The sequence below is a fragment of the Hemiscyllium ocellatum genome, chromosome 20, assembly GCF_020745735.1.
Source record: "Hemiscyllium ocellatum isolate sHemOce1 chromosome 20, sHemOce1.pat.X.cur, whole genome shotgun sequence".
Taxonomy (NCBI): domain Eukaryota; kingdom Metazoa; phylum Chordata; class Chondrichthyes; order Orectolobiformes; family Hemiscylliidae; genus Hemiscyllium; species Hemiscyllium ocellatum.
This window is the reverse complement of record NC_083420.1, coordinates 24052095-24066953: the sequence shown is the minus strand read 5'-3', so window position 1 is coordinate 24066953 and position 14859 is coordinate 24052095. Positions and strand designations below refer to the sequence as shown.

The following is a 14859-nucleotide window of genomic DNA, read 5'->3' as shown; positions in this document are numbered from 1 at the left end:
GGTTCAGCAGTTTCCGATCTTGTAATTTAAAAGTTTGCTTGGAAGGGTTTCCTCATTGCTATGCGCCTGGCTGTCTGGGCGTTCACAATAGGTCTCCATAGTTGAATATACAGGTATTATCATTTAACACAGGACCTGAATGAGTTTGACGTCAGCGGAGGCATTAGCAAGTACTTTATCAATCGAGTGTAGTATCGGTGCGATTTACACTATCCGATAGTTACACTCTCATTGTTAATAAAGGAAACCGGTAATAGGATGATCTGAAACTGACGGACATGTTCTAATCCCCAAGGAATGTGGCCTCTGGCAGACAGTCCTGCAGTGGCTGGGTTTACTTTACATGGCTGTGTTTTAGCTGGTACCTGACACTGTCTGCTTTAATAATGGTGCTCCCCTCCCTAGCCCCAATGTAGGTACCCCGATAGCAGACTATCCCCAACAGTGTTTAGTTGAATTCAGTACTAAGCCTGTTGTAGCATTCAATTATAAGCCAAATACTGCAGATGCTGGAAACCTGAAATAAAAAAAAAGTTCTGGAGAGTTTCAGTAGGCCTGGCAGGATCTGTAGACGGACAAACAGAATTAATACTTTGAGTGTAATGTGACTGTTTCTCCTTCAGTTAGTTCAGTTTCTGACCCTTTGATTAGAATACTGACTGCACCTGCAAATTAGTTGCAGACTCCAGGGGTTAAGTCTTTTTTTTAAATGACACACCTTATGTAAGGGCTATGGAATAGTCAACCATTGATTTATTAATGTTCTGAGCGCAGTTCGGGTAAATGGAGTAAACTTCCTTTGAATCACTTGTAGCTAGAGGAGACCGCTGCTTCATGTGCTTCTCGATCATTCCCTGACTGTAATACCCCTTGACTTTTGTTTCCAAAGCTGGCTAGCTTATTTCCAAATTGGTGCATGGGACTATGTTCTCACAGACTGATCAACGCACTGGATCCACAGAGCCATTGACTCTCGAGATGTGTGTGTTATATTGGGTGTTTCCTCAGGATATGGGCATTTGTGGCAAGGCTGCTCTTAATTGTCCAACTCTAGCTGATTTGAAGGTGGCGGGGAGCTATCTCTAATTGTTGCATGTAGTGTTTGATGTGACAGTGTGTCTTGCCGGGCCGCTTGACAGAGACGTGTGTGTGGGACTGGAGATTTGCTTCTGTCAGGGACTCAGCACTGAGTAAAAAATGAGGTCTGCAGATGCTGGAGATCACAGCTGCAAATGTGTTGCTGGTCAAAGCACAGCAGGCCAGGCAGCATCTCAGGAATAGAGAATTCGACGTTTCGAGCATAAGCCCTTCATCAGGACCTTCACTCAGCACTGAACCAGGAATGACAATTTATGAGCTTCATGATCTCTTTGATTGCACTAATTTTTAAAAAATTTCAAGATAATTTTCAAGTTCTGAAACTACAGGGGTGGAGTGTACTAAGTGAAGTCTTTGCATTTTTAGATCAATTGCATTCTGATGGAGGTGAATAGCTACTGCGTAAATCCACTCTCCGTAAACATTTTAGATGGTTTTTCCCCTCAATGTTCTGGCTTCTCCCCTCCCCTCCCTAAAATCTGTTTTCTAGAGGAATTGTCACCACCAACTCCTCTGGTGGGACAGGTTGGATGAGACCTAAAGGTTGGATTGATTTCTTATTTTCTTCCCACCCTCGTCCCTGTCCTGTCTGCAGGCCTTGCTATGTTGGATGGCTTTGTCTTTGCCGTGGGAGGTTGGGAAGGATCATCGAGGCTGGATTCCGTGGAATGTTACAATCCTCACACAAACACCTGGCACTTCCTGGAGTCCATGAAGATGGCAGTGACAAGTCCAGCTGTGGTGGCACTCCATGGGCTCTTGTATGTAGCAGGTAAGTAAATAAAGCAAACGATGCTATCCCGGCTACCTGTTAGATTCAGGCCTGATGTGATAGCTGCCTTCTTTGGTTAGAAGAGAAAGAGGACTTGCATTTATCTAGTACCTGTAATGAGCCAGATGAAGCAAATTCCCACCTCCTCGCCCCCAAAAAGTAAAATTTGGAGATGGCCTAGCTTTTATATTTTTTAAAAGGCAAGTGTAAGTATAAGTTCCACATGATTTGATTAGTCCACCACTACGTTTTAATTAAAACACACACTATTCTTATAACACAGTTAAAATACAACAAAAAGAAGAATTGGCATAACTTTATGGAAATACTTAACAAGATAATGTATTATTTAACTACTAATCATCAAGTGTTCCAAAATAAGCAGCTTTCCATAAACACACCCTTGGCAAAGACAGTTCAGCAACAGTTATTATTCTCAAGCTGCCCCTCTCCAATCCAGAAGAAAGTAACAATCTACCCATTGCTTTTTAAGAGGAAGCCTTGCAGCCAGTAAAAAATCACCAACCAACTGAAAGCAAAACCAATATCCTCCTTGTCTCTTGTGAACCTGACTCTACCTACTTCTGATTCTTGTGTTGCAGTTTTAAAAAAGAAAAATACCTAGCAATAACTCCAAAAAGCGGTTTACCAACTGCCTGACTGAAGGCATTTTTTTTTTGCACCGCTGTGACAACACTCCTCTGCAACAGAAACAGGACAGAACACATCTCAAAAAGGCACAGTATCATCTCACACCTATTCAGGATCTCTCAAGTGCTGAACTGTATGATAGCCTATGAAATAATGGCCCAGTCATTATGATGTAGGAAGTGTGATCCCAATTTATCAATGTCAAACTCTTCCAATGGTGATCTTTTCATTGGAAGACAGGGTGACCTTCCCCACACATTCCCAAGACCTTGCTTCCTGCAAAAAGGGCCAGTTTCTGACCTGTCCTTTTTTTTCATGGTTGACTAGTATTGGTGATTTTTAAAAAAATTTCAACCAAATTTTGCCTCTTGGATAAATTAGAGGCAAGTTGAATTGAAAAGCATAATGTTGAGGAATTTCAACATTGTGCACCTTTTAATATTTGATGTTTCCATCCACCTTTTATTTTTTGTTTCACAATTCTCCTGTATAGCTAATTTCATCAAGACTTTGAATTCACTCTTGAGTATTGGAGGTATTTTAATTGGTTCATGGATGTAGCTGGCTTTATTGCCATCCCCAACTGCTTTTGAACTGAGTAGCATTTTCAGAGGACAGTTAAGAATCGACCACATTGCTGTGGATCTGGAATCACATGTAGACTAGACCAGAGAAGGATGGCAAATTTCTTTCCCTAACGGACATTAATGAATTGGACTATTGAGAAAAAAAATCAGTCTACAGTGGTTACTTGTCATTAGTCATACAACATGGAAACAAACCTTTTGGTCCATACTGATCATGTCTCCAAACTAAACTAGCCCCACTTGCCTGCATTTGGCCTGTATCCCTCCAAATCTTTCCTATTCACATACCTATCCAAATGTATTTTAGCCATTTGTAACTGTACCTGCATCCACTGCTTCTTCTAGCAGTTCATTTCACACACTAGTCTCTGTGTTTAAAAAAAGTCGTCCCTCATGTTCTTTTTAAATCTGACTTCTGTCATTAGACTAGCTTTTAATTCAATTTTTTAAAAAATTCAAATGTCCTGATTTAGAATTCTGGTGAAATTCAAACCTATGGTCCTGGAATTCAGGGTTACTTATCTAGTGACATTACCACTACCCTATTGCCATTCCATTGATGCATATGATGTGAGGGAAAACATTTGAGCATTTCTAGTGGGTGGCACGGTGGCACAGCAGTTAGCACTGCTGCCTCACAGCGCCTGAGACCCGGGTTCAATTCCCGACTCAGGCGACTGTGTGGAGTTTGCACGTTCTCCCTATGTCTGCGTGGGTTTCCTCCGGGTGCTCCGGTTTCCTCCCACAGTCCAAAGATGTGCGGGTCAGGTGAATTGGCCATGCTAAATTGCCCGTAGTGTTAGGTAAGGGGTAAATGTAGGGGTATGGGTGGGTTGCGCTTCGGCGGGTCGGTGTGGACTTGTTGGGCCGAAGGGCCTGTTTCCACACTAAGTAATCTAATCTAAAAAATAAAAATGGTGGAAGCAGAAATGGTGCCATTTCACAATTGTCTGATGCAACATTAGAGGGCGTGTTTGGGGCAAATGAGGGAAGGAAAGGTGACAAGCAAAAAACTATTGAGTATTCACTTTCGTGGTATTTGAAGAATTGTTGAAGCGAAAGAAGTGTAATATTAATGAGGTTTGACTTCACAGGGGGAGCTGTCTTGGAAGATGGTGATGGGATGGATCTGGTTCAGGTGTACAATCCCAAAATTGACTCCTGGTTTGAGGTGGCTCCAATGCAGATTCCACGTTCTGGTTCTGCTGCCTGTGTCCTCCAAGGAAAGATTTATGTCATTGGTAAGAAGTGAGAAAGATAGACCTGCCTATCTGTAGCACCTTTTACAACACAAAATACATTTTGGTCAACGAAGGAGAGTTGCACTCTCTCCAAGTTTTGTTTTCCTATCATTCCTGTGCTTACTGTTATACGTTGGTTCCTCTCCAACAATGCCTCAGTTTAAGAAAGAATTACCTTGCTTTCCAATCCCAGTATTGCCTTGTCTTTCCTAAATTCTAGCTTCCTGCAACCTTCCTAGTGTTGTCGCCACCTGTGAATCCCTGATATTCCATTGCTGCACCAATGATGGCCGTTGGCCTTCATATTCTTAAGCCCCATGCTTTGGAATTCTCATCTTGAAACTTCTTCATCCTTGATGTACAACCTGCATCCTCACCTGTTCTAATCCAACGTGATAATGCCCTGATGAGCTGAGATAGTAAGAACATCAGGCAAAAGCCATTTGGCCTGTCCATCCTGCTCCACCATCCATTTGGACCCTAACTGATCTGATTGTAGCATTATCATTTTCCTGTCTTTGTTTTATTTATTCAAGGGATATAGACATTGTTGGCTGGACTAGCATTTTTTGCACATCCCGAGTTGAGTGTATAAGATATGTATCTCTTTTCCTAGGTGGCTGGCATGCCTCCACAGAGAACACTGACAAAGTGGAGCAGTATGACCCCAAGACCAATACGTGGAAGATGTGTGCCCCCATGAACGAGAGACGCTATCGACCAGGGGTGGCTGTGATTGACAGTAAAATCTATGTGCTAGGAGGAGAGGAAGGTTGGGATCGGTGGGTATAAGCAGTTTCATGATTGAATTAGATTGTTTGGATCTTATGGTATTTGTCTGCCTAGGTTCATATAACCTTACCCAACAATCAGTCTCAATCACTTATGATATTTTCAGTTCCAAAAATTAATGGGGGAAGAGGATTCCAGATTTCCATTACCTTTGTATACTTGAGAAGCCTTGCCTTTTGTGTCTAGCTGTTTTTCCTATTGCCCTTTTGAAAGAAACAGAGGAGGGTATTGAGCATGTGCTTTCTCTTTGAATGAGCTACCTAACAAGTCCAAGTCTTCTGTTCTTTTCCCTTATTACTGCAAAGATTTTTCTCCTATTTTCACCACCCCTTGTTTTTCATTTTGGTTTAAAATGATTTCTATTACAACCTGAGTTGTAGCGCACTTTTTTTGTATTAATGTCAGCTGGGGAAAATTGCAGGGAGATGGGGATATTTCTGCCAGCTACCAGACTCTGCTCCTATGGTGAAAGCTTGGATATTTGCTTCTTTATATTTCATGCTTTTATATGTTGTATTTTGTTCAACTAATCCTTCAGCGAACTTATTCAAGTAAATACAGTCATAGAGGTGTACAGCATGGAAACAGACCCTTGGGTCCAACCTGTCCATGCCGACCAGATATCCCAACGCAATCTAGTCCCACCTGCCAGCACCCAGGCCATATCCCTCCCAACCCTTCCTATTCATATACCCATCCAGATGCCTTTTAAATATTGCAATTGTACCAGCCTCCACCATTTCCTCTGGCAGTTCATTCCATACACATACCACCCTCTGTGTGGAAAAAGCTGCCTGGTAGGTCTCTTTTTTTATATCTTTCATTTGCTGACTTGTTTACATTGGCAAAAGTTTTGTGTAGATTAGATTCCCTAGTGTGGAAACAGGCCCTTCGGCCCAACAAGTCCACACTGACCCTCCAAAGAGTAACCCACCCAAACCCATTTCCCTCTGACGAATGCATCTAACACTGTGAGCAATTTAGCATGAGAATTCACCTGACCTGCACATCTTTGGACTGTGGGAGGAAACCGGAGGAAACCCATGCAGACACTGGGAGAATGTGCAAACTCCACACACATACAGTTGCCTGAGGCCAGAATCGAACCTGGGTTCCTGGTGCTACTAGGTTGCAGCGCTAACTGCTAAGCCATTGTGTACTAGAAGAGAATTTTGAAAATGGCAAATTTTCAAGTTTTTTTTTCTTGTTAATTAGTTCACTCCCAATATTCCACTGCATGAGAATTGTGAACTTTGATCCCCCAGTAGCTGTCAAGTTTTTTTTTAAAGAAACAAAATTGGTTTAAAGACAGGACTTGATAGGTGTGAATTGTTCATAGATTGTGACCCAACCAATGTAGGTAGAACTGAGTACTGCAGATGCTGGAGATTTGAGCTCCCAGCCTCATTCCTTTTGGCCGAAATGTCGAATTTTTTTATTTGAATGTTTCTTTTTGTTTTTTTTCCCCTGCTGTTCGGATGCTGCCTGACCTGCTGTACTTTTCCAGCACCACACTCTTGACCCAACCAATGTACACAAGTGGTAATATTTGTTATGTATAAAGTGACATTGGATTGGATTTGGAAAGCCACAGACTGAATATCCACAGAAGAGTGAAGGTCTCGAAGGTCAACTTTATTTCACAGTCAATCTATAGAGTCATGATAGCATAGGAGGCCATTTGGCTCAGAGTTCATAAACCTCTCTGAAGAGCAATCTATTCAGACCCATTTCCTGTTCTCTCCCCGTGGCCCTGCAATTTTATTTCCCTGGAGTCTTTGAATTTTTATTCAAAGAACAGAAAGGAAATATTGGCTTTATTTTGGAGATTTGCTGTAGTCTCTCTTTGATTCATTGTGCAACTTGATCTGTAGCAACTGTGATCACAGGGAGCACTATTGTACACTTTTTTTCTTTCCTTGTTTGATTAGCTACAGAATTCTTTTCAAAGGCCCCATTTTCAATTCAGATCTGTGTGCAAGGTTTGTACAAAAATCCAGTAATTCTCCACCCTCCTCATTGTTTGCAGATACCATGACACCATTGAGCAGTACAATGAAGAAACCGGCAAATGGGAAATCTTTGGAGAAATGCTCACAAGTCGCAGTTGGTTAAGCTGTGTCTCAGTGAAGATGCATGGCCCAGCCACACAGATCAAAAACATTGTATGAACTGATGTGAACATTTTCTATCTTGTGTACTCTGTATTATGTGCCATTGTCACCTGCAATTTTCCAGGTTAAGAGTGTGTGAAATATTCTTAGGGACTCCTGATTCCACTGGTGCAAGCTTAGAGAAGCATGTTGAGACTAATTTTTAACATTGTAGCCCAGGTAGTATCCTGATGGGGAGAGAGAGATACAATTCCTTTAGGAAACCTGTTGAGATTTTGTTACAACCATGTCAATGGGGTGAGGACAATGGGAGCTAGTCTGTTTCTCCAAATTGCTGTCCATGTGGTAAGTGGAATGTTCCTCCTGATAACCAAATAAACCTCCGAAATAATCCTTTAATTTTGACTGTCTTGAAGAGCTAATAACAGCTTCGTGGCAGTGGTGCTAACTCTCTGGTTTTTAAGTCTGACTCTGCAAACAATTTTTTTTAAAAAAGCAAATTATTCATTTTGGTGCAAGAGCTGTTCCAGAACAGGAGCGTTTGTTCCAATTGTTTATTTTTCACACATCTCAGGTAATGGTATCTGTCCCTGCTGATTACTCTTTTGTATTGAGATTTTTGTTCCAATTCATGTATCCTGTTCCTTATCAAATTCAAATCCCAAGAGAACTGTGATTGAGCAGCAGATTCATTAACTGTTTTGAAGGACTTTGTACAAACTTCCTTCCATTTTACAATGAGTTTGGATTTCTGTTGTATCGAAAGAGTTGAGCTTTCATGTTCAAAACAGTCAATGCACATACTTAATCCTTCCTACAGAGCTTTATCTTTGTACCCTGCAAGTAGCAATAAAATGCAGGGAACGAAATACTGCTTCTGTGCTCCAATTGCTACAAATTTACAACTTGGTGTTAAAATCTCACCACTTGTTCAAAGGAACTGTTAAACATGTTCTCACTTTAGGAAAGGCTTCACACACTCAGATGCAAATTTGGAAATTTTGTTGATCACAACTTAGGTTGGTTTTCCTGCACTCTACTGAAACCTTAAGTCTCAAGACATATTTCACTATCCATTGCAAGATGTGTGCAGTAAGTATTACTGCAAATATTGAAGATAAAATTTGACCAAACCTAACCTTCCAAAAGCTTCAGGTATTGTTGTACTTAAAGACAGTAATCTCACATGATGCAATGAAGGTATTGTAGCTATGAGTATAACCCTATGGGTTTTTTAAAAAAATTGCCCATGTACAAATGCTTTTGCACCTTGGTATAAGTCATGTTGTAAAATCTTAATGCAAATAGTAATGTATAATAAAATTTTGTATTAAACCATTCATAGTTGGTACTCCAGATATTCAAAATTACATCATTCATTTGCCACTCACCTCAATGGCTGCAGCTCCAATATTTAAACTTGATGCTATTCAGGACAGAGTAACCTGTGTGCCCTCCAACACCAACTTTTATTGGCAGTGTATTATCTGAAAGGCTGCAAGTGGAGGAGAATGACCCCATTTCACTACTTCTTCCCCATCTCAATTACCTTTGTGTGGAAAAATGACTCCTTCTATGCTGCATTGTAAGTTTCCTCCTTCATAGCACATTGACTGACCACCATCTTCAAAGGGCAATCTGGAATTAGAAATGATGTCACCACAGGAAATGACATCAACCCAGGGAAACCTAAACAGCAGGCCACACTGGAGGCTCACTTACCTAGTATGGTGAAGTGTCTGAAAACAAACCTTCAAGCTTGACCTACTCTTTGCAAAGAAGGCAGGGCAAGTGACTGAGGTGGTAGTGGATGAGCACCTTGGACTAGTGATTATAACTTAGTTTTTAATAGTTATGGAAAAGAATAAACCTGATCTCTTAAGTAGAGGAAGGCCAATTTTGACTATTAGCTGGATGGGTACTTGAACGGCAAGGGTTTAAAAGGGATATGGGCCAAATGCTAGCAAACAGGACTAGATTAATTTAGAATATCCTGTTGGTATGGATAATTTGAATCAGTCTGTTGTGCTGTACATCTGACTAATTTAGGGATAGACAAATAATTGACCATGCCATTAACATCTACATCCCTGGAAGAAATCCAACTTATTACATCTCCATCAAAAACTGGTATTAGGTGAAAGGCAAGATAAGAAAAGCTTACATTGATGGAAAGACAAATTTACCTGACCTTTGCTACCATCTAAAGTTAGAAGAGAGTTCTGTTCTACAATGCCAGTCCAGCATTTGAAAGAATTTTCAGACGTATACACATTAGACAGTGTTCAGACAAAGCACTTTTATTTAAGAAATTAAAGTAGATTATAAATGCACCCTTTGAACAATCCTTCCACAATGTTCAAAAGCATCTTAGAAAAAAAGTGGAATGTACATGACTGATGGTTTGAAGCCATTCCTGTTCAGCCATTGAATATTCCACTGACTGTCACGTCAACTCAAACCAGTAAACGTTCAACTGCCTGTTGAACAGACTGAATCTGTGGTTTCAGCTGAGAGCCTTCCTTTATGGTGACAGAGGATGCAATGACAGGCCGACACACACCACATGCACGGCCCAGAGCCTGTTTAGATCTTACAAAAACGTAAGGCACATTTTTGTCTTCGCAGAGAAGAGGTAAGTGAAGAATAATCTCCAATGGTTCAGCATCAGCAGCCATCACTATGAATTCAGCAATTCCTCTGTTCAAGGTCTTGGTGGCTGCAAAGACAGATTTCTATTAATTCTCTATGGCTTAGAGAGAGTGAGGACAAAGGCAAAGGAAGAACTCCATCCCTCCCTCTGTATAGTTGTGTAAAGAAACTGCTACCACCTCCTCCAAATTAAACCTAATGATAAACCCACAGCCAGTACTTTCGATTCCCTTGTGAACTTCTCAAAGAGCTGATGGAATATCAATTATAAGTAATCTAATTGCTTTAATATGCACACTGTACTTAGGAACTTTAAAGTACCTTCATTAGCTCCTTTTCGAAGCTGTTTATAGTTCCCAGCTTGCTGCACAAGGTCTAGAATTGTCTTTGTTAGCTGGGCATCCGCGAGAGGATATGCTTTAGGGTTAACGTCTTGCTCCGTCTACATTGAAAAAAAAGTTGCATTTGTTAGATCTAAATATATACTATACCCAGACCCATTGTTCATGATATATACAAAAGATTAAGTGAAAATTTACTATCCCTCTATTTATCGATGACAAAATGCTAAAGATATTAAATCATAGAGGGTGCAGAAAAGATTTAAAAAGGATGTTACCAGGACCCTGGGGGGGGGGGGGGGGGGGGGGGAAAGAGGGGAGAGAAGGGGTAAGGAAGAGAGAAGAGTCCGTTATAAGAAGAGGCTGGATGACCTTGAAGAGAAGTTGGACCAAAAGGTCTGTTTCCATGCTGTACATCTCTATGACTCTATAGACAAAGGTGAATAGCAAAAGGTCTTTTCCCTAGGGTGGGGAGGTTTGAAATTAGAAGGCTTTTTTTTTTAAGGTGAGAAGGGAAAGATTTAGAAAAGGACCCAAGAGGCAATATGTGCCCCCACAGAGTGGTTCTTGTGTAAAATTAACTGCTGATGAAGTGGTAGATGCAGGTACAGTTACAACATTTAAGAGACATTTGGATGTGAACAGGAAAGGCTGAGAGAGACATGGGCCAAATGCAACCAGACTAATTTAGGATCTCATTGGCATGGACATGTTGGACTGAAGTGTCTGTTTCCATATTGTATAACTGACAAAAATTGACTGAGGAGGGTGGTGTTGGGTTACAGGAGGATATAGGCAGACTGTTCAGATGGACTGATGGAACTTAATTATAAAAAAAAAGAGGCGATGCACTTTGGAAGTAGTAGCAAGACAAAGGAGTACACACTGAATGGCAGGAAGCAGGCAGGAACAGATCCCTACTGGGGACAGTTAAGGAGACATTCAGGACACTTGCCTTCCAGTCATGGAGCTGTACAAAACTTTTAATGAGGCTACAGTTGGAGGACTGTGTGTAGTTCTGGCCACCACATTATAGGAAGGATATGACTGCATTGGAAGTAGTGCAAAGGAGATTCGCCAGGATGTTGCCTGGGAAGGAACATTTCAACTAAGAGGCAGGATAGATTAGATTAGATTCCCTAAGGTGTGGAAACAGGCCCTTCGGCCCAACCAGTCCACACCGACCCTCCGAAGAGTAACCTACCCAGACCCACTTCCCTCTGACTAATGCATCAAACGCTATGGGCAATTTAGCATGGCCAATTCACCTGACCTGTACATCTTTGGACCGTGGGAGGAAACCCACATAGACATGGGGAGAATGTGCGAACTCCACACAGACAGTTGGAATCGAACCTGGGACCCTGGAGCTGTCAGGCAGCAGTGCTAGCCTCGTGCCAGGGCTGTTCTCTTGGGAACAGACAGGACTGGGGAGGGACCTGACTGAAGCGCATAAAAGATTGAGGGGCATGCACAAAGATAGAAAGAGTCATTTCAATTAGTTGAAGGGTCAATAACAAAGGGACATTGGGCCATTCCATTGCAGTGGTGGCATGTCTAACTCTGGGCCAGGAAGCTCAGATTCAAGTTCAACCTGCTCCAGGTGTGTAATAACAGCTGTGAACAGACTGAGTGGAAAATTTCTATCAAGGGGAGTATAATTTTAAAGGTGAAAAGCAGATGGTTTAGAGGGGGTTTTAGGAAGGAAAGTTCACCCAGAGGGTGGTAAAAATCCACTACTTGGGAGGGTGGAAACAGGAAACATCTCAACCTTCATTAAAGTACTCGAAATGTCAAAACATCAAGGCCATCAGCCAAGTGCTGGAAGTGTGTGTTAGATTTAAAGTAGCTTAATGCAGACTCTAAGGGCCTCTTTTATACTGTGTGATCCTATGATAAAGTATATTAAGAAATTATAAAAGGGACATGGAATTGTATTGCTCCATAATAATCAATCCAGAGGGTAGCAGGGTCCATAATTATTTGAAAGGAGGCATCAAACGAATGGTTACACAGGTTGCTATATTCACACAGTTCCCTACAAGAGCAACTTTGCCAGTCCAACTTCTTGGCCTTTACCCACAGCTCTACCATTTTCTACCTTCTGGCAAGATTTAAGAGAAAATATTACTTCATTGGAGACAGTTCACAGAAGGTTCACTCGGGTGATCCCCAGTATGGAGAGATTGTCTTATCAGCAAAGGTTGAACAGGTTGGTCATTATTCACTGGAGTTAAAAGAATGAGAAGTGATTTCAGTGAAACGAAGGATTTTTAAGGGCATGACAAGGTAGCTGCTGAGAGGATGTTTCCCTTCATGGGAGTGTCAGGGACCAGAGGACATAAATCAGAGTTAAAGGGTACCAATTTAAGACTGAAACGAGGAGGAATTTCTTTAAGAATTCTCTCTTCGGAACTCCTTGCCACAGAGAGTTGTGGGAGCAGAGTCCTTGTGCATATTTAAGGCTGAGATCGATAGATTCTTGATCACACAAAATCATCTTTACTTATTTCTTTGGGTTCTTATTATTCAGGTCCCTTTTGAAAGGCACGACTGGATCTGCCTCCAGGCAGAGCATCGCTAAACACGCGCTACTTTTTAAAACCAATGTCAAAAAAAATCACATCAGGTGATGGGGTGGCGTTGAGAGATTTTTAACTTTGTCCACGCCAGTCCAACACTGGCACTTCTAAATAATGTCCCGTGATAGAAATGTTTAAACCGGATTTGGGGATAACCCTGGAGACAATGTTATCGCAGCGGCCTTGGGCGAAAAGCTGGAAAGAGAGGTTGGGTGGGTTCTCTCTTGGCCAGCACCGAGATGATGGGCGGATTGGTCTCCACGAGTGTCGCACATGTAATTCCCCACCAGGTTGTCAACAGGGCCCGAAGATGTCAGCCACCTCCTCCCGCCCACCCCCAGGTTTAGAGAAATAAGGAGCAGGAGGGGAGCTCACACGGTTCTACAGAAGCTGCAAAGCCGTTAATCCAGGCTCACGGGGCTCAGGGCATCAGCCGGCTGCGGCAGGCTCTGCCTCCCGTGGCCGCTGCGGAGGAAATGTGACCCGGGGCCTGCAGCTTCCACACGCGGGACGGACGGATGGACTGGCGGCCGGCCTCCCTCCCTCAATCTATTATTCACTTACCATCTCCCTCTTCAGGTGATCCGAGTTCGCAAACGACTTCTCGCTGTCCCCTCAGCTGCCGCTTCACGGAGGACAAACCCGAACACCGAGCGCCGCACTCACGATTCTCACTATAACCGGCTACACCGCTATCACCAACGGGACAGCTGGGGCAAGAGCAAACCTACCTGTTATCACTGGCTTTGGAGGCTCACAGCGCCACCTCCGCTGGGATGTATCAATTACAAATGAAAGCCATGATTCAAAGACACTATACCGTTGTTGGACTGGAGTGTACAAAGTTAAAAATGACACACCACCATCAGGGTATAGTCCAACAGGTTTAATTGAAAGCACTAGTTTTCTGAGCGCTGCTCCTTCATCAGGTGGTTGTGGAGTACACAATTGTAAGACACAGAATTTATAGCAAAGGTTTACAGATGAACAAATGAAAGCTTTAGCCATCGAGAGCTCACTTTATTGAGAATGGACACAAAGTATCAGCAACAAAATATCTAATTTATCTTTAAGGAATTTATTGGTAGAAGAATTAAGAACGGATTAATGGAGAAAATTAGCCAGGATTCTAACCAACAGTACCTGTCTCTAGAAGTACAGCGTTCAATCCTTGGGCAGTGTTGTCCTTGGAAGTTCTGCCACTGTGTTGTTCTGGATTTGGATTCTTGTATGATTTTCTCTCATTCAAGTCTGTGGTGTGACATTATTGATGATTCAATATATTCTTTCATCTCTAACATTGGTTACACTTCTGAAGACTTTGAGTCTATAGTTTGACTTCTCAGCAGAAGTAGCTGAGTGGCATGGTGGCACAGTGGTTAGCATTGCTGCCTCCCAGAGACCTGGGTTCAATTCTCACCTCAGGCTGTACATTCACCCTGTGTCGGTATGGGTTTCCCCCCACAGTCCAAAAATGTGCAGATTAGCTGAATTGGCCATGCTAAATTGCCCTAGTGTTAGGGGAATGGGTCTGGGTGGGTTGCTCTTCGGAGGGTCGGTGTGAACTTGTTGGGCCAAAGGGCCTGTTTCTGCACTGTAAGTAATCCAATCTAGCTTCCTTGTTACAATTGAGTTAGCTGTCTGTTTAAAATCAGTTTTTTCCCCTGCAATTAACCCCTTTACTTCAGAACATTCCTTTTGCAGGCAGAGTTAATTTCCCATTTGTCACAAAACAGTGTTATCTCCTCTTTCCGAGGAAACAGCCTGTTTATGTTGTTTATTCCCAGAAATGCTTAATTGCACATTGCTTTTAATTTCTTTGTAACAGTTTGTCCGTATCCATTTCAGCTCCAGAAACAATTTATTCCAGAAATAGTTATTGCTGCTTCATTCAATTCAGTTATTAACATGTTGAAGTTTTGACATGTCAGCAGGTCTAGCAGCATCTGTGGAGAGAAACAGATTGAATTTGAATCCAATGTGAATCGTCTTAAGAACTGAAGAGAGATGGAAGTGTGTTGGGATTTAT

The 14859-nt window shown here is 42.1% G+C and overlaps 2 protein-coding genes across 6 annotated transcripts in view; one reads left to right on the top strand and one right to left on the bottom strand.

The window, feature by feature from the left end:
• The window catches only part of si:ch211-256e16.3 (kelch-like protein 3), a 45097-nt gene extending 36578 nt beyond the window's left edge, over window positions 1-8519 (top strand). For 4 of the 5 annotated variants that reach the window (XM_060840612.1, XM_060840613.1, XM_060840611.1 and 1 more), the window contains exons 6-9: window positions 1694-1870; window positions 4203-4349; window positions 4966-5131; window positions 7171-8519. In XM_060840612.1, coding sequence (XP_060696595.1) covers window positions 1694-1870; window positions 4203-4349; window positions 4966-5131; window positions 7171-7312 — 632 coding nt within the window. In that variant the 3' untranslated portion in view covers window positions 7313-8519. The remainder of the gene's footprint in view (window positions 1-1693; window positions 1871-4202; window positions 4350-4965; window positions 5132-7170) is intronic. The other variant, XM_060840614.1, reaches the window with a different exon arrangement.
• A 1015-nt stretch (window positions 8520-9534) lies between these two features.
• snu13b (SNU13 homolog, small nuclear ribonucleoprotein b (U4/U6.U5)) lies at window positions 9535-13552 on the bottom strand. The gene is made up of 3 exons (XM_060840213.1): window positions 13395-13552; window positions 10229-10349; window positions 9535-9974 (listed from the first exon to the last, which is right to left on the bottom strand). Exons 1-3 carry the CDS (start codon window positions 13395-13397, stop codon window positions 9712-9714), a joined length of 387 nt encoding a protein of 128 aa, XP_060696196.1. The 5' UTR covers window positions 13398-13552; the 3' UTR covers window positions 9535-9711.
• Between the last annotated feature and the right edge of the window lie 1307 nt (window positions 13553-14859).

Excerpts from the sequence above, each read along its gene's own strand:
- snu13b (XM_060840213.1), bottom strand. Across the intron at positions 9,975-10,228 it reads TCGAAAAGGAGCTAATGAAG|CCACCAAGACCTTGAACAGA; the intron begins GTACTTTAAAGT and ends CTGTCTTTGCAG.